We start from the raw sequence: 19,278 nt of genomic DNA on the forward strand, positions 1-19,278 counted from the left end.
ACATTTTCAGGAGAATCATTTTTTAAGGAAAACTTTCAAAGCCTGATTTGACTGTAGTTTATTGCGTTATAGCGAAATAAGGTAACTTAGTTCTATACACTACTGATTTCCACAAACGTTGACTTCATTTCAGAAACATCAAGTTCTCCCGTTAAAAGAAACCCAGGTATGTAATTATGTTGTTTTCATAATAGATCTCTAAATGCAGATGTTTACAATAATTCTACATTGACTTGTGCGAACTGTTTTTCACACAAAGCTTACAGCCATGTAACTAGAATATATTTAGTCAGGCTTAAAGTGTTTAAAAAAAGTTTGTTACTGGTGTCCGATTAACTTTGCCTAAAGATAGCAAGAAATCGTCAATAGTTTAGCAGTAGACAGATGGATGTTTGCTGTCATCTTAAAGTTGGGGACACTGCCCTGCATCGTTTGTAATCATTTCTTTGTTCTTTCAAAATTATTATTACTGAAATAATTATTCTTCATCTAGACAGCTATTTCCGTCGCTGAACCAGCAATAAAGGAAAAAAATACTTTTAAAAACAAAGCTTATCAAAGGAAAAGAACAACTAATTACTGCCATTGATCTGAAAATGGCTGGATTTAGCTCCCTTTCTCTTGAGGGAGCTCCTATAGAACAGAAACTATACGGAGAACTGCTTGATCTGGAAACCACTGCGCGATTCATCTCAGATATAGGATTACTGATCTGAACCCTTCAACATGTAAAATGAAAACGAAGAAGATGCTTCCTAACTCCTAACTGTTATATAACACAAAATTAATTAGTTAGTACTAAATGATTAATTAATTTATTATTTTTATAGTTTGATTCGTGTATTGTCATCGACTATGAATAATTATGAAAAGTTTCAACTTGAACCGAGAATGGAAAATGGGAGAAAAAATGTGTCCAAACGTAATAAGGGGAATAAACCCATATATATATATATATATCCACATTTCTCATTAAGTAGCATTTATTCCTCTTATTTCAATCCCCAATAATATATGAACTAATTGTTTAATTTTTTTTATCGCTTTATGTCTTGTCAGGTTTAATGAATAATTGTGCAAAGTTTCAACTTGATCCTAGAATAGGAAATGGGACAAAAACTAGTACAAAACTTTTATCAGACAGAGAGACAGACAAAGAGAGACAGACAAAGAGAGACAGACAAAGAGAGAGTAAGATGATAGAAGCTTTGTACCAGACAGAGAGACAGACAAAGAGAGAGTAAGTTGAAAAAATTTTTTACCAGACAGACAGAGAAACAGACATAGAGACAGACATAGAGAGACAGACAAAGAGAGACAGACAAAGAGAGACAGACAAAGAGAGAGAAAGTTGATATAAGCTTTGTAAGAAGAAGCATTCTCTTTTTCTCAGTCATTCCGCACTGCCATACGAATGTTGTAATGTGTGCCCAAGGTGCCTGGTTGACCTACTTCTACTCTTTACGTCAACTCCATTTTGAGTCAGCAAAATATTGGACCTTGACCTAACAAAATTTCTCTTCCATTTCAGAGATCTTCATAAGCGGCACCCATTATCTAAACAGTGGCGAGGTCATTAACTTATACTGTAACGCCACCACAGACGGCAACACGGACGGAGGACTCGTCTGGTTCAAGGACATGGAGGAGGTGGATGAGGAGGATGATAGAATTAGTTTATCACAAGAAGACTCACCTGCCAGGTACATAAGTATGATACATGTTTGATGCGTGCTTGAGTTTTATATTTGGATGTGTAGTATTAAAAGGCTTGAGAGGCTCAAATCCTCTCTTGCAAAAGCCCTGGACAGAAACCTGCTGGCTTGCGTAGTGCATATATGTCACCATACAGGTCGAGAATTTTGGGTTTCCTAGACCAGTAGAGGCGGAGATCAGTAAGTCTGAGGCAGTCAAACAGAATATGAGGCACGGTTTCCTCTTCTTTCCCACAGCGGGGGCACCGTGAATCGAAATTTGGCCATAGACGTGAGAAATATGAGCCAACAGGACAGTGGCCTGTCCTGCACTGTGCTATCATAGCTTGCTCAGGCCTGGACAGCCTCAGCCAGGACATGATGAAAACTTACAGCCTGTTCAGTTCCCACCAACTCAACCAAAAATCAATAAGTTCCAAAAAAACAGAGATGCATTTTCTGAAACCATCGCTCCGTAGAACAGACCCGCTACAAGATGTTGTGCTCCACACGAAGATAATCTTGCTGCTATCAAGTCCACATCAAGATAATCTTGCTGCTATCAAGTCCACATCAAGATAATCTTGCTGCTATCAAGTCCACATCAAGATAATCTTGCTGCTATCAAGTCCACATCAAGATAATCTTGCTGCTATCAAGTCCACATCAAGATAATCTTGCTGCTATCAAGTCCACATCAAGATAATCTTGCTGCTATCAAGTCCACATCAAGATAATCTTGCTGCTATCAAGTCCACATCAAGATAATCTTGCTGCTATCAAGTCCACATCAAGATAATCTTGCTGCTATCAAGTCCACATCAAGATAATCTTGCTGCTATCAAGTCCACACGAAGATAATCTTGCTGCTATCAAGTCCACATCAAGATAATCTTGCTGCTATCAAGTCCACATCAAGATAATCTTGCTGCTATCAAGTCCACATCAAGATAATCTTGCTGCTATCAAGTCCACATCAAGATAATCTTGCTGCTATCAAGTCCACATCAAGATAATCTTGCTGCTATCAAGTCCACATCAAGATAATCTTGCTGCTATCAAGTCCACATCAAGATAATCTTGCTGCTATCAAGTCCACACGAAGATAATTTTGCTGCTATCAAGTCCACACGAAGATGATCTTGCTGCTATCAAGTCCACACGAAGATAATCTTGCTGCTATCAAGTCCACACGAAGATAATCTTGCTTCTATCAAGTCCACACGAAGATAATCTTGCTGCTATCAAGTCCAGACTGTACATAGGTCTACATGCTCTACTTCCTCCAATGTCTCTCACGCTACAACGTCAGCCCGTTTCTTCCTTCTTCATTTCATTGTATAGACCTGCGTTCTGACTGGAAGAGATAGCGTTCTGTCTAGAGCTCATACTGCTTTGAAACGTTTTGCCATGAAGCTGCTCCCCGGACTTTCACAAGATCCCTTACATGACAAAGGGGGGACACGAATGGTTTGATTTGCAGGGGCGGCAGTAGTCAAATTGGAGAAACATCGGTCGACCATTAAAAACTGTCGAATTCTAGCGTTAACAGATTCATTCGTCAGCTGCTTAGAACGATAAGGTTAGTCTGCACACTCAAATTTAAAATCACCATCAGCTTCATTAGACAAATACCTTCCACTTCAGTAGCTCAGGTGTAAATGACAAATGCTCTTACACATACGTAAAATATGATACATGATCCGTCTGGCCATGCATAGCTCTAGTTGACCCGTCTGGCCATGCATAGCTCTAGTTGACCCGTCTGGCCATGCATAGCTCTAGTTGACCCGTCTGGCCATGCATAGCTCTAGTTGACCCGTCTGGCCATGCATAGCTCTAGTTCCGAGTTGACAAAGTAGGTTACTCTACATGTTTCATTTCTTTTCTTTAAAACATGTACGCTAAAAATAACACAGATACACACATGCAAACACTCACGTTCAAGTCTGGAAGTTAATAACAAAGGAATAGACATTGCATGACATTGACATAGAACATTTCATGCGAACAAAAAGAAATCGAATATAAGAAACTTGATCTATACACTACATCTATCTGGTCTCTAACTGTGGTGATGTATATTCTATACACTACATCTCTCTGGTCTCTAACTGTGGTGATGTATAATCTATACACTACATCTATCTGGTCTCTAACTGTGGTGATGTATAATCTATACACTACATCTATCTGGTCTCTAACTGTGGTGATGTATAATCTATACACTACATCTATCTGGTCTCTAACTGTGGTGATGTATAATCTATACACTACATCTATCTGGTCTCTAACTGGGGTGATGTATAATCTATACACTACATCTATCTGGTCTCTAACTGTGGTGATGTATAATCTATACACTACATCAATCTGGTCTCTATCTCTGGTGATGTTATAATCTATACACTACATCTATCTGGTCTCTATCTCTGGTGATGTTATAATCTATATTCTACATCTATTTGGTCTCTATCTCTGGTGACGTCTAATGGAAGCTAGATGAAATCAAGATTTAAGGGTGAACATACTTAACATGATACACTTAAAAAGCTGTGTTTCTTCTCAGTGGATGTTAGGACATTTAAATATATGTTTTAAACAAATATGTTTATATTCTTTTTTGTTGTTGTTCTTTAACCCATGGGCACCTTGGAAGAGTTTCTTTGTTGTTGAACTTTCAGCAACCAGGAACCTTCATGGACTCTGATCATGAAACGTCTCTAACGATTTTCCCAGAAATGTAACAGTTGATGTATATCGCTGAAAAAAAAGAATTACTAGCTCGTAGCCCACATGGGGAAAACTCTAGTTTGACCGTTAAAATTTTTCAAAGTAAAAAATAAATAAATGTTAATTTAGCTTAAACACTAGAGCCAACATCGGTTTTGAAAGGACTATCACGTTCTTGAAAGGACTATCATGTTCTTGAAAGGACTATCGCGTTCTTGAAAGGACTATCATGTTCTTGAAAGGACTATCGCGTTCTTGAAACTATCGTGTTCTTGAAAGGACTATCGTGTTCTTAAAAGGACTTTCGTGTTCTTGAAACTATCGTGTTCTTGAAAGGACTATCGTGTTCTTGAAAGGACTATCGTGTTCTTGAAAGGACTATCACGTTCTTGAAAGGACTATCACGTTCTTGAAAGGACTATCACGTTCTTGAAAGGACTATCACGTTCTTGAAAGGACTATCGTGTTCTTGAAAGGACTATCACGTTCTTGAAAGGACTACACGTTCTTGAAAGGACTATCGTGTTCTTGAAAGGACTATCACGTTCTTGAAAGGACTGTCACGTTCTTGAAAGGACTATCGTGTTCTTGAAAGGACTATCACGTTCTTGAAAGGACTATCGTGTTCTTGAAAGGACTATCGTGTTCTTGAAAGGGCTATCGTGTTCTTGAAAGGACTATCGCGTTCTTGAAAGAACTATCGTGTTCTTGAAAGGACTATCGCGTTCTTGAAAGGGCTATCGCGTTCTTGAAAGGACTATCGCGTTCTTGAAAGGACTATCACGTTCTTGAAAGGGCTATCGTGTTTTTGAAAGGACTTTCGTGTTCTTGAAAGGACTATCGTGTTCTTGAAAGGACTATCGCGTTCTTGAAAGGACTTTCTTGTTCTTGAAAGGACTTTCGTTTTCTTGAAAGGACTTTCGTGTTCTTGAAAGGACTTTCGTGTTCTTGAAAGGACTATCATGTTCTTGAAAGGACTATCGTGTTCTTGAAAGGACTTTCGTGTTCTTGAAAGGACTTTCGTGTTCTTGAAAGGACTTTCGTGTTCTTGAAATGACTTTCGTGTTCTTGAAAGGACTATCGTGTTCTTGAAAGGACTATCGTGTTCTTGAAAGGACTATCACGTTCTTGAAAAGACTTTCGTGTTCTTGAAAGGACTTTCGTGTTCTTGAAAGGACTATCACGTTCTTGAAAGGGCTATCGTGTTCTTGAAAGGGCTATCGTGTTCTTGAAAGGACTATCGTGTTCTTGAAAGGACTATCGTGTTCTTGAAAGGACTTTCGTGTTCTTGAAAGGACTATCATGTTCTTGAAAGGACTATCACGTTCATGAAAGGACTATCACGTTCTTGAAAGGACTATCGCGTTCTTCAAAGGACTATCGTGTTCTTGAAAGGACTTTCGTGTTCTTGAAAGGACTATCACGTTCTTGAAAGGGCTATCGTGTTCTTGAAAGGACTATCAGGTTCTTGAAAGGACTTTCGTGTTCTTGAAAGGACTATCACGTTCTTGAAAGGGCTATCGTGTTCTTGAAAGGACTATCGTGTTCTTGAAAGGACTTTCGTGTTCTTGAAAGGACTATCACGTTCTTGAAAGGACTATCGTGTTCTTGAAAGGACTATCATGTTCTTCAAAGGACTATTATGTTCTTGAAAGGACTATCACGTTCTTGAAAGGACTATCGTGTTCTTGAAAGGACTTTCGTGTTCTTGAAAGGACTATCACGTTCTTGAAAGGACTATCACGTTCTTGAAAGGACTATCGCGTTCTTGAAAGGACTATCGCGTTCTTCAAAGGACTATCGTGTTCTTGAAAGGACTTTCGTGTTCTTGAAAGGACTATCGCCATCTTGAAAGGACTATCGCCATCTTGAAAGGACTATCGCCATCTTGAAAGGACTATCGTGTTCTTGAAAGGACTATCGCCATCTTGAAAGGACTATCGCCATCTTGAAAGGACTATCGCGTTCGGGACTTTCAGAATGTAAAGCATTATTGATTCAAGAGTGTAATAACTTCATACTCAGGAAAATTTTGCGCATTCTCTTTTAAGTCTAGATTTATTGATCCAGTGCTTTTTTGTGACGGTACGCACCGGTACGGAGTACCGGCACCTTTTTCAATGTGGGGAAAAATTATTACTTTTCTAGTATTTTAACGTTTATTATTAATGTATTAGTAGTTAAAAGTTTAGCAATCCATCACCGGCACCTATTTTTTTTACAAAGAAGCGACTGTATGATTGGTATTTTTAATGCAAATAAAATTATGACATAGTCAGCCGTAGCGTACCGATATTATGCGATAACTGAGTTATGGTTTCGTTTGATTGTTGTTTATCTTCGCAGTTTTTAAACATTCACGTAACAAAATGAGCTCTATTAAAATAAATAAATAAATCTGAAGAAGTACACACAGACAAACACTAAAGCACACATAGACACACATGGACACACGTAGACATACATAGACACACACAGACACACAAGACACACGAGCACAAACTAAAATATATTTGAATTTAAAGATGTCTGCCACCGGACAGAGCCTCCACGTGACTGGAAAACATGCGCACCCAATTGAACTGAACCTCTTTCATTTCCGCTTTCCATATTTCCCAAGAGAGGCCACTGATGATGAGCCAGCAAGAGTGTTACGGCATAAATCAAAGATTGAAATCAAGATTCCAATCAAAAACAGGACCACGTTTTTCATACAATTAAAGATTTGGTGTTTTGGACTCTCTTCCTACACATCAATATAATTTCCAGCAACATTTATTAAAAACCTTCACATGTCCGAGGATTGGAAAGAAAACTAGATTCTTTTAATAACTTAAAGAATTATGTGATTTATATTTGTGCCATTTGCCATATTAATTATCGAATATTTCCTAATTTCAATTTTAGAAGAATTAAATGCAACGAAATTCACTTTCTTTACATTGATAAATGGCCTATCAAATCTTAGAAATGCATTATGTAACACCGGAAGTGATTACTCTGGAGTTTTTCTCTTAATTGTTGGTACTTAATACTTGATGTGTGACCTGCCCAAACAAACACATGCCAAATGTTTCAATTGTTCGCGTGAGCCATAGAAGATTCAACTTCTCGATAGGGTTCAATAAAATCACGAAACTTCTAGCTGGCACTAATGACTGACCTAGATTACACATTAATTACGATAATTGCTGGGGGAGGTCGTGTCAGTGTTAATGGGGTGTAAATATTTAATAAGGACCCACGAAGTAGTCTCTTGGTTTTAGTTGATTTCCTTTTTAAATTCATTGGCTTGTGTATTTGTACACACAAATAGAAGTAACTATCTTATTTCATAAAATACAGAAGTTACTTCAAAAAAAAAGAAGATGATTACGTCCTACTCGTGTTCCTAGGTCAATCTAGTCATGCATGTTAACCAAGGACTTAAAATCTGCCAAGTCATTGGTTTTCCTGGCTTGCTGAAGCCAGCCATTCCGTGCTATAATAGCAATAGGGAAGAAGGAGCATTTGTACAAATTTGTCCTAGCTTATGGAACGAGGAATGTGCCTTTATCTTAACTCACTTTCCCGAAATTATTATTGTTATACATACCGAGACTAGTGCAATAGGGTTGAAAAGAAAAATGATGCTGCATTATCTTCGGTGCACATTCGATGAGCGTAGGCATTTCATTAACAAAACAAAGTATTGTCAAATAAAATCTAGCTCATCAATGTTTATCACACAGATCGGAAGAATATCAAAACGAACTGATACATTTCCTTTAGATTCATTTAGCATTCTTCTGACACCAAGTTGTTTTGTAATGTAGGACACGAATTTCAGTTGATCTGGTCATTTAGTTTCCTTGTTAGCTCTGGGTAAAGTTCATGTGGAGGACTGATTCTTAAACTAGAAAACCAAGAAATGAAGGAGACTCCAATATGCAAATGTGTTCTTATCAGGATACTGAAATGTAAATAAACTGAATAATGAACTCCAGTCTTCAGTATGTCTGAGTACTTAGACGTGGAATCTGGCTTCACAATCAACTCCTTAGGACTTAGGACGTTGTTAGCATACAAATAGGTCAGTTATAAACCGTATCGTTGAACACGTCTATAGAAACTAATCCCACGTACTTGATGCAAGTTCCATTTCAAACACTTTTTTTTTATTTTGACAGACCCGCCCCAATCCACGTGTTCTTCTATGGATTGTTACTGGTATTAATATTAAATGGCCATATTTATAGCACGTTGGCATCATACGATGCTAATAGGGTTCGTAACTACTTTCGGTCATCTTGTTTCTTTTTTTTTTTTTTATTTTAGAATGGAATAAGAAAACGTATCAAAATGTAACTATCCATTTCGTTAATCATTCTAAAAGCATCAAAGAAAAATAAATCATGACATGTTTCAACACAAGAAGAAAAGGGTTCTGTTATGCACATAAACTCGTAGATGGCTCCCTGCGGATTAATAGCACTTACTCAAGCTCCCGTGCATAGTAATTACACAGTTGGGGATAAACACGAACAACCTTTTTAATATTGTTTTGTGTGTGTGTGAATATGTGACAGGAGACGAAATAGTTTGACTAATTCCAGTTTATAGAAACAAAAACTTTATATAACTTTCAAATCTTCTTTCAAAGTTGTATTTGTACATCGTTGTATTTGTACATGTAGAAACCATTGGCTTGCTCAGTTTAATAATAAAAGAGTCTCCTATTCAAAAGAGCAAAAGTCTCGCACCTATTTCAAACTGTTTCGCATATTGAGAAATAAACATGACAGACGGGCTTAACAGAGGACAGATCACAAACACAAAGGACGTTTGTCAACCTTAGTTCAAGTCATTCAATACAAACAAAAACAAACAAGAAATACACAATCGACCTGCACACAATCGACCTACACACAATCGACCTAGACACAATCGACCTGCACACAATCGACCTAGACACAATCGACCTGCACACAATCGACCTGCACACAATCGACCTAGACACAATCGACCTAGACACAATCGACCTGCACACAATCGACCTACACACAATCGACCTGCACACAATCGACCTACACACAATCGACCTGCACACAATCGACCTACACACAATCGACCTGCACACAATCGACCTGCACACAATCGACCTGCACACAATCGACCTGCACACAATCGACCTGCACACAATCGACCTGCACACAATCGACCTACACACAATCGACCTGCACACAATCGACCTGCACACAATCGACCTGCACACAATTGACCTACACACAATCGACCTGCACACAATCGACCTACACACAATCGACCTGCACACAATCGACCTAGACACAATCGACCTGCACACAATCGACCTGCACACTGCACACAATCGACCTACACACAATCGACCTAGACACAATCGACCTGCACACAATCGACCTGCACACTGCACACAATCGACCTGCACACAATCGACCTGCACACAATCGACCTACACACAATCGACCTGCACACAATCGACCTGCACACAATCGACCTAGACACAATCGACCTAGACACAATCGACCTAGACACAATCGACCTGCACACAATCGACCTGCACACAATCGACCTGCACACAATCGACCTGCACACAATCGACCTGCACACAATCGACCTACACACAATCGACCTGCACACAATCGACCTGCACACAATCGACCTGCACACAATTGACCTACACACAATCGACCTGCACACAATCGACCTACACACAATCGACCTGCACACAATCGACCTAGACACAATCGACCTGCACACAATCGACCTGCACACTGCACACAATCGACCTACACACAATCGACCTAGACACAATCGACCTGCACACAATCGACCTGCACACTGCACACAATCGACCTGCACACAATCGACCTGCACACAATCGACCTACACACAATCGACCTGCACACAATCGACCTGCACACAATCGACCTAGACACAATCGACCTAGACACAATCGACCTAGACACAATCGACCTAGACACAATCGACCTAGACACAATCGACCTGCACACTGCACACAATCGACCTGCACACTGCACACAATCGACCTGCACACTGCACACAATCGACCTGCACACAATCGACCTACACACAATCGACCTGCACACAATCGACCTGCACACAATCGACCTACACACAATCGACCTGCACACAATCGACCTGCACACTGCACACAATCGACCTGCACACAATCGACCTGCACACAATCGACCTTGCACTATTTAGAGCAACCAATGCTTGCACTTCCTGGCAATATTTCGTTTCACCAATTGTTTACACTCGTTGGAGCTTGGAGTGGATCAGCATTGGGCTATTAGCGAATAACTTAATCTAATGTGGTCAACTTGACCCAAGTCGGTCTCTGTCTCTGATCAAGACGTTTAGAAGGCTGTGCAGACTGAAGCTTATTGAATTTACCGGAGTGCTGTATGTCTTGCAAAGTTTCCAGTTCAGTTCTGAATTAATAAATGAAGCCGCCATTTGTACAGACTTTTTTTTTCTCTCCCAGAGATCAAGTGAGCAGTCATCTCAGGATTCAGAGTGCTCATCATGACGATTCAGGTATTTACACCTGTAGGTTTCATGACGAAACGCTAATGACGTCAGCCCACGTCAGCGTATTAACAGGTAGGTGTGGAAAGTATTTAGGCTAAGGTCATTTTATTAGTCTGATAGTATTTACTTAGCACGTGCTTTCAACCATTTTTCTGCCACGGAGCCTTGAGGCTAATTAACATTTGATTTCTTTCTTCATTTGCAGGTGGATCAAACAACGTCAAAAGAGGTAGATGTCATTGTTGTGTGTGTGTTTTTTTCTAGTCCTAGAATCTAATTAGTTAAAGCAGTAAGCAAAGTCTCTAATGCTATGATAAAGTACAGACCATTTTGGTATCCCATTCTTAAATTTCGATTTTAAAAGTATAGAACAGAGTAAAACAAATGCAGTATAATACATTTTATTAATAGCTAGCCGGACATTACCCGCGGCCTGCGGTCCTTAGTTTCTGTATTACTAATGTAGTGGATTGGATTCAGATGTATGTTAAACTTAGCTAATGTTCCTTTCAGGTTTTTCTCTTTCGCCACGAAAATAAAAGGATTTTTGTGAAAATGTGTTTACCCGTTAAGCCGATACATTCACATGTATTAAAAATGAAATTAGAGCGAGATGAATGAGACGATTTTTTTAATGAATGGGTTTATAAAGTACGTCAGGACTTCTAACTTCGCAGATATAAGGAACGAGTTTATGTAAAAATGCTTTTGAAAGACAAATTTGAAGCTTATTTTTATTAAATAATGAAATCAATAGACTATATTTTGTAATTTTCATGTGTCAAAGTAAAAAGAACTATCTGTGCAAAGTGTAGTTTTAAAAATTAGATCTAGATCTAGATCCTTTAGATCTTCTCTCATGTAAACATGATAAACATGGCCTAGATTCATAAAATAGCAATACTTTCATAGAGTTGGGCAATTTTTTTTATTTTTTTTAATGTCTTCAGTTTGTTTTAGGGTTACTATACATACGTCACTGCTCCAATTAGTATCCAAGGAACAGAGTTATGGCAAGTTTTGCTCTGTTGGTTGAACAGTTCTTTATGTCACTTTGAGAGTAAAATATTCAATGAAAGTTATAGAGATATTCAATTATAAATTGTTTCACTTTTCGCTTTGAATGACGGGACATTCTTCAGTATTGTTCAGATCTATTTCTAGATATATTAACAGTGAATTTAATATCAGCCATATAAAGTTTGTTATTAAGATATTTATAGATACAACACTATCCACTATAACTGCATTGGATTCTACAACAAATAATCTTGCTTGTATTTTGTCTGTTCCCAGCTGGCTCGATGACGGTGCCCCCAGAGTCCAGTGCCATGTTGAATGTCCAGTTCGCCAGTACTCACACGGCTTACATCATGTTTATACTTCTGGTACACCGGTTGCTGACGTGACAGTCTACTCCTCCTTCCGTGCCCTCTCACCTCCCGTCTACCTCTTCTCCCATTCCTAGTATAGATGATGTGTAACTGTGGGAAGACAGACTCAACATCCTCTCAGAACAGACTCAACATCCTCTCAGAGCAGACTCAACATCCTCTCAGAGCAGACTCAACATCCTCTCAGAGCAGACTCAACATCATCTCAGAACAGACTCAACATCCTCTCAGAACAGACTCAACATTCTCTCAGAACAGACTCAACATCCTCTCAGAGCATACTAACATCCTCTCAGAACAGACTCAACATCCTCTCAGAACAGACTCAACATCCTCTCAGAGCATACTAACATCCTCTCAGAGCAGACTCAACATCATCTCAGAACAGACTCAACATCCTCTCAGAACAGACTCAACATCCTCTCAGAGCAGACTCAACATCATCTCAGAACAGACTCAACATCCTCTCAGAGCATACTAACATCCTCTCAGAACAGCCTCAACATCCTCTCAGAGCATACTAACATCCTCTCAGAACAGACTCAACATCCTCTCAGAGCATACTAACATCCTCTCAGAGCAGGCTCAACATCCTCTCAGAACAGACTCAACATCCTCTCAGAGCAGACTCAACATCCTCTCAGAACAGACTCAACATCCTCTCAGAACAGACTCAACATCCTCTCAGAACAGACTCAACATCCTCTCAGAGCAGACTCAACATCCTCTCAGAGCAGACTCAACATCATCTCAGAACAGACTCAACATCCTCTCAGAACAGACTCAACATTCTCTCAGAACAGACTCAACATCCTCTCAGAGCATACTAACATCCTCTCAGAACAGACTCAACATCCTCTCAGAACAGACTCAACATCCTCTCAGAGCATACTAACATCCTCTCAGAGCAGACTCAACATCATCTCAGAACAGACTCAACATCCTCTCAGAACAGACTCAACATCCTCTCAGAGCAGACTCAACATCATCTCAGAACAGACTCAACATCCTCTCAGAGCATACTAACATCCTCTCAGAACAGCCTCAACATCCTCTCAGAGCATACTAACATCCTCTCAGAACAGACTCAACATCCTCTCAGAGCATACTAACATCCTCTCAGAGCAGGCTCAACATCCTCTCAGAACAGACTCAACATCCTCTCAGAGCAGACTCAACATCCTCTCAGAACAGACTCAACATCCTCTCAGAACAGACTCAACATCCTCTCAGAACAGACTCAACATCCTCTCAGAGCATACTAACATCCTCTCAGAACAGACTCAACATCCTCTCAGAGCATACTAACATCCTCTCAGAGCAGACTCAACATCATCTCAGAACAGACTCAACATCCTCTCAGAACAGACTCAACATCCTCTCAGAGCAGACTCAACATCATCTCAGAACAGACTCAACATCCTCTCAGAGCATACTAACATCCTCTCAGAACAGCCTCAACATCCTCTCAGAGCATACTAACATCCTCTCAGAACAGACTCAACATCCTCTCAGAGCATACTAACATCCTCTCAGAGCAGGCTCAACATCCTCTCAGAACAGACTCAACATCCTCTCAGAGCAGACTCAACATCCTCTCAGAACAGACTCAACATCCTCTCAGAACAGACTCAACATCCTCTCAGAACAGACTCAACATCCTCTCAGAGCAGACTCAACATCCTCTCAGAGCATACTAACATCCTCTCAGAGCATACTAACATCCTCTCAGAGCATACTAACATCCTCTCAGAACAGACTTAACATCCTCTCAGAACAGACTCAACATCCTCTCAGAACAGACTCAACATCCTCTCAGAACAGACTCAACATCCTCTCAGAACAGACTCAACATCCTCTCAGAGCATACTAACATCCTCTCAGAGCAGACTCAACATCCTCTCAGAGCATACTAACATCCTCTCAGAGCAGACTCAACATCATCTCATAACAGACTCAACATCCTCTCAGAACAGACTCAACATCCTCTCAGAGCATACTAACAACCTCTCAGAGCATACTAACATCCTCTCAGAACAGACTCAACATCCTCTCAGAACAGACTCAACATCCTCTCAGAGCAGACTCAACATCCTCTCAGAGCAGACTCAACATCCTCTCAGAACAGACTCAACATCCTCTCAGAGCATACTAACATCCTCTCAGATCAGACTCAACATCCTCTCAGAGCAGACTCAACATCCTCTCAGAGCAGACTCAACATCCTCTCAGAACAGACTCAACATCCTCTCAGAGCATACTAACATCCTCTCAGAACAGACTCAACATCCTCTCAGAGCAGACTCAACATCCTCTCAGAGCAGACTCAACATCCTCTCAGAACAGACTCAACATCCTCTCAGAACAGACTCAACATCCTCTCAGAACAGACTCAACATCCTCTCAGAGCATACTAACATCCTCTCAGAGCAGACTCAACATCATCTCATAACAGACTCAACATCCTCTCAGAACAGACTCAACATCCTCTCAGAGCATACTAACAACCTCTCAGAGCATACTAACATCCTCTCAGAACAGACTCAACATCCTCTCAGAACAGACTCAACATCCTCTCAGAACAGACTCAACATCCTCTCAGAACAGACTCAACATCCTCTCAGAGCATACTAACATCCTCTCAGAGCAGACTCAACATCATCTCATAACAGACTCAACATCCTCTCAGAACAGACTCAACATCCTCTCAGAGCATACTAACAACCTCTCAGAGCATACTAACATCCTCTCAGAACAGACTCAACATCCTCTCAGAACAGACTCAACATCCTCTCAGAACAGACTCAACATCCTCTCAGAACAGACTCAACATCCTCTCAGAGCATACTAACATCCTCTCAGATCAGACTCAACATCCTCTCAGAGCAGACTCAACATCCTCTCAGAGCAGACTCAACATCCTCTCAGAACAGACTCAACATCCTCTCAGAGCATACTAACATCCTCTCAGAACAGACTCAACATCCTCTCAGAGCAGACTCAACATCCTCTCAGAGCAGACTCAACATCCTCTCAGAACAGACTCAACATCCTCTCAGAACAGACTCAACATCCTCTCAGAGCAGACTCAACATCCTCTCAGAGCAGACTCAACATCCTCTCAGAACAGACTCAACATCCTCTCAGAACAGACTCAACATCATCTCATAACAGACTCAACATCCTCTCAGAACAGACTCAACATCCTCTCAGAGCATACTAACAACCTCTCAGAGCATACTAACATCCTCTCAGAACAGACTCAACATCCTCTCAGAACAGACTCAACATCCTCTCAGAGCAGACTCAACATCCTCTCAGAGCAGACTCAACATCCTCTCAGAACAGACTCAACATCCTCTCAGAACAGACTCAACATCCTCTCAGAGCATACTAACATCCTCTCAGATCAGACTCAACATCCTCTCAGAGCAGACTCAACATCCTCTCAGAGCAGACTCAACATCCTCTCAGAACAGACTCAACATCCTCTCAGAGCATACTAACATCCTCTCAGAACAGACTCAACATCCTCTCAGAGCAGACTCAACATCCTCTCAGAGCAGACTCAACATCCTCTCAGAACAGACTCAACATCCTCTCAGAACAGACTCAACATCCTCTCAGAGCAGACTCAACATCCTCTCAGAACAGACTCAACATCCTCTCAGAACAGACTCAACATCCTCTCAGAGCATACTAACATCCTCTCAGATCAGACTCAACATCCTCTCAGAGCAGACTCAACATCCTCTCAGAACAGACTCAACATCCTCTCAGAGCATACTAACATCCTCTCAGAACAGACTCAACATCCTCTCAGAGCAGACTCAACATCCTCTCAGAGCAGACTCAACATCCTCTCAGAACAGACTCAACATCCTCTCAGAACAGACTCAACATCCTCTCAGAGCATACTAACATCCTCTCAGAACAGACTCAACATCCTCTCAGAGCAGACTCAACATCCTCTCAGAGCAGACTCAACATCCTCTCAGAACAGACTCAACATCCTCTCAGAACAGACTCAACATCCTCTCAGAGCAGACTCAACATCCTCTCAGAACAGACTCAACATCATCTCATAACAGACTCAACATCCTCTCAGAACAGACTCAACATCCTCTCAGAGCATACTAACAACCTCTCAGAGCATACTAACATCCTCTCAGAACAGACTCAACATCCTCTCAGAACAGACTCAACATCCTCTCAGAGCAGACTCAACATCCTCTCAGAGCAGACTCAACATCCTCTCAGAACAGACTCAACATCCTCTCAGAACAGACTCAACATCCTCTCAGAGCATACTAACATCCTCTCAGATCAGACTCAACATCCTCTCAGAGCAGACTCAACATCCTCTCAGAGCAGACTCAACATCCTCTCAGAACAGACTCAACATCCTCTCAGAGCATACTAACATCCTCTCAGAACAGACTCAACATCCTCTCAGAGCAGACTCAACATCCTCTCAGAGCAGACTCAACATCCTCTCAGAACAGACTCAACATCCTCTCAGAACAGACTCAACATCCTCTCAGAGCAGACTCAACATCCTCTCAGAGCAGACTCAACATCCTCTCAGAACAGACTCAACATCCTCTCAGAACAGACTCAACATCCTCTCAGAGCATACTAACATCCTCTCAGATCAGACTCAACATCCTCTCAGAGCAGACTCAACATCCTCTCAGAACAGACTCAACATCCTCTCAGAGCATACTAACATCCTCTCAGAACAGACTCAACATCCTCTCAGAGCAGACTCAACATCCTCTCAGAGCAGACTCAACATCCTCTCAGAACAGACTCAACATCCTCTCAGAACAGACTCAACATCCTCTCAGAACAGACTCAACATCCTCTCAGAGCAGACTCAACATCCTCTCAGAGCAGACTGCTGAAGAATAGGCTTGATCGATACTTGACGATGAGCTCATGACATTACATGGATATATATTTATTCTACTAACTGACTGACCTGCAGTATTTTAACAAATGCTAAGAAGTAAACATGATGTTTGTTTGTTTGTTTCAACCCTTGATACCACTTTTTCAGTTTGTTAATGCCAACTTGACCTAGATTGGAAGTATGATGTTTGTTAGGTTTATGTTCAATACCGATAGAGCTAAACTCTTTCTTAATCAGCTAGAAGACCTGTGTCCTGTTCTGGCTATGTTCTGCACTCTTTATCTAGGTCTAGCAGAGTCTAGCTAGCTACTGATAAGACAGTCTCTATACTCCTTGTCTCTGCATGCTCTGACCTGGAACATGAACTGAAACTCCCGTCAAAGAGTTCGTTAATTAAGAGATCTAATTGAATTAGAGATGTCTGCTTAATAGCTTACGTGTTGATCAATCAATAGATTAAATCTAAGAAGACTCATTTATAAGCTGAATAGTTTCAAGTTATTCCAATCTCCATTTACAACTCTACAAGGACGACTGAAAGACGAGTGATTGAGAAACCCTCAATTGACTAAAATTACTAAATGACAGCATTTAAATACTGGATGTTTGTAACATTAAATACGATGTTTTCCATTATGTATTATTTGTCTGAATCATTAGGTCAAGTTTATTCCTTTAAATTCATGGAGTCATGAGACATTGATTTGTATATTATGTTGATTACAGATTATTTTATTTATTGTTACTGATGTAATATAGATAATATTTAAAATTAAAATGGTGCAATATTACATGAGAATGCGGTGAACATGCGTGTCTGTGCAGTGTACGAAGGTTACTACATTTTATTGGACATGTTTCTATTTTTTGATAGATGAAAATGCTCAAAATGCTCACACATTGACAGAGGAGCATTTTCACATGAATAATAAGAGTAGAAATTGTGGACAAGTAATTGTATGAGATATATGCTTGATCTGAAAAGTGTAGGCTCAAATGTCACAGCTAGTTGTAAACGAAATGCTGTCATATCTCCGTCCCTCCAAGTACAAAATAATAGGATTGCTGGCTACACGAGTCAGGTGAACAGTATGCAACCAATGATCTTTGAGGTTGAAAATACACAAGTGTTAATGTAATACTACCAGGGCCGGATTCATGTTAGGGAAGGCCCCGAGGCAGGAATTTTGTGCAGGCCCCTATATATTACGAGCACGCTACCAGTGGACACTTTTTTCTTCTTAATCGCGACAGTGTCGGGAAAAATGAAAAAAAAAAAAATAACGGTGAAAAAAAAACTAAACTAACTCTCTCTTGTGGTGGCCTCTCTCTTGTAGGGCCTCTCTGTTGTGGTGGCCTCTCTCTTGTGGAGGCCTCTCTCTTGTGGTGGCCTCTCTCTTGTGGGGGCCTCTCTCTTGTGGGGGCCTCTCTCTTGTGGATCCCCCGGAGCAGTAGCCACATCTGCCTTCCCTTCAATCCTACTATAAATACTTCAAGGCAACATAACCTCTGAACTACGTGGTCTAACAAGTTGGTAGGTGAAGGACACAATATCTCTGCGGGTAAATTCAGCAAACAAGGTCAAGGATACGCTACCTCTTATGGGGTCCATCAGACTTGGGCAACAGTATAACTTGAGCGGAATAATCTGGTAGGCTAAGAAACGTGGCCCCATTAAACTTAAGGAGGGAGGGTCTAAATGAGTAAGAATAGCACATTAGATTTTTTAAATAAAACTTTTTAATAGCAGGATAATTCACTGTAGATACCTCAGAATATGCATTTTGTTGGCTTTCAATGCCGGAACTAGTGGGAAGTAGGAAGAACAAATTCTAGGGCACAAGAAACGGAAAGAATGAAGGCTCAGAACGTAATAAACATTAATTATGTACACACACATATACATACATAGTTGTTTTTCCCGCGGGTGGGCCTGGGGGCGGGAGAACCCCCCCCACCCGAAAAA

General features: G+C 40.6%; 1 protein-coding gene across 1 annotated transcript in view; it reads left to right on the plus strand.

Annotated features, from left to right (window-relative positions):
* Positions 1 to 12,626, plus strand: part of LOC106073302 (lachesin-like) — a 109,571-nt gene extending 96,945 nt beyond the window's left edge. Inside the window, exons 4-8 of the mRNA XM_056031417.1 lie at positions 134 to 166; positions 1,532 to 1,703; positions 10,957 to 11,075; positions 11,209 to 11,232; positions 12,300 to 12,626. Of these exons, the coding sequence (XP_055887392.1) occupies positions 134 to 166; positions 1,532 to 1,703; positions 10,957 to 11,075; positions 11,209 to 11,232; positions 12,300 to 12,412 (461 nt within the window). The 3' untranslated portion in view covers positions 12,413 to 12,626. The remainder of the gene's footprint in view (positions 1 to 133; positions 167 to 1,531; positions 1,704 to 10,956; positions 11,076 to 11,208; positions 11,233 to 12,299) is intronic.
* The last annotated feature ends 6,652 nt before the right edge of the window (positions 12,627 to 19,278 follow it).

Source organism: Biomphalaria glabrata, chromosome 1, assembly GCF_947242115.1.
Source record: "Biomphalaria glabrata chromosome 1, xgBioGlab47.1, whole genome shotgun sequence".
In the NCBI taxonomy this organism is placed as follows: Eukaryota; Metazoa; Mollusca; class Gastropoda; family Planorbidae; genus Biomphalaria; species Biomphalaria glabrata.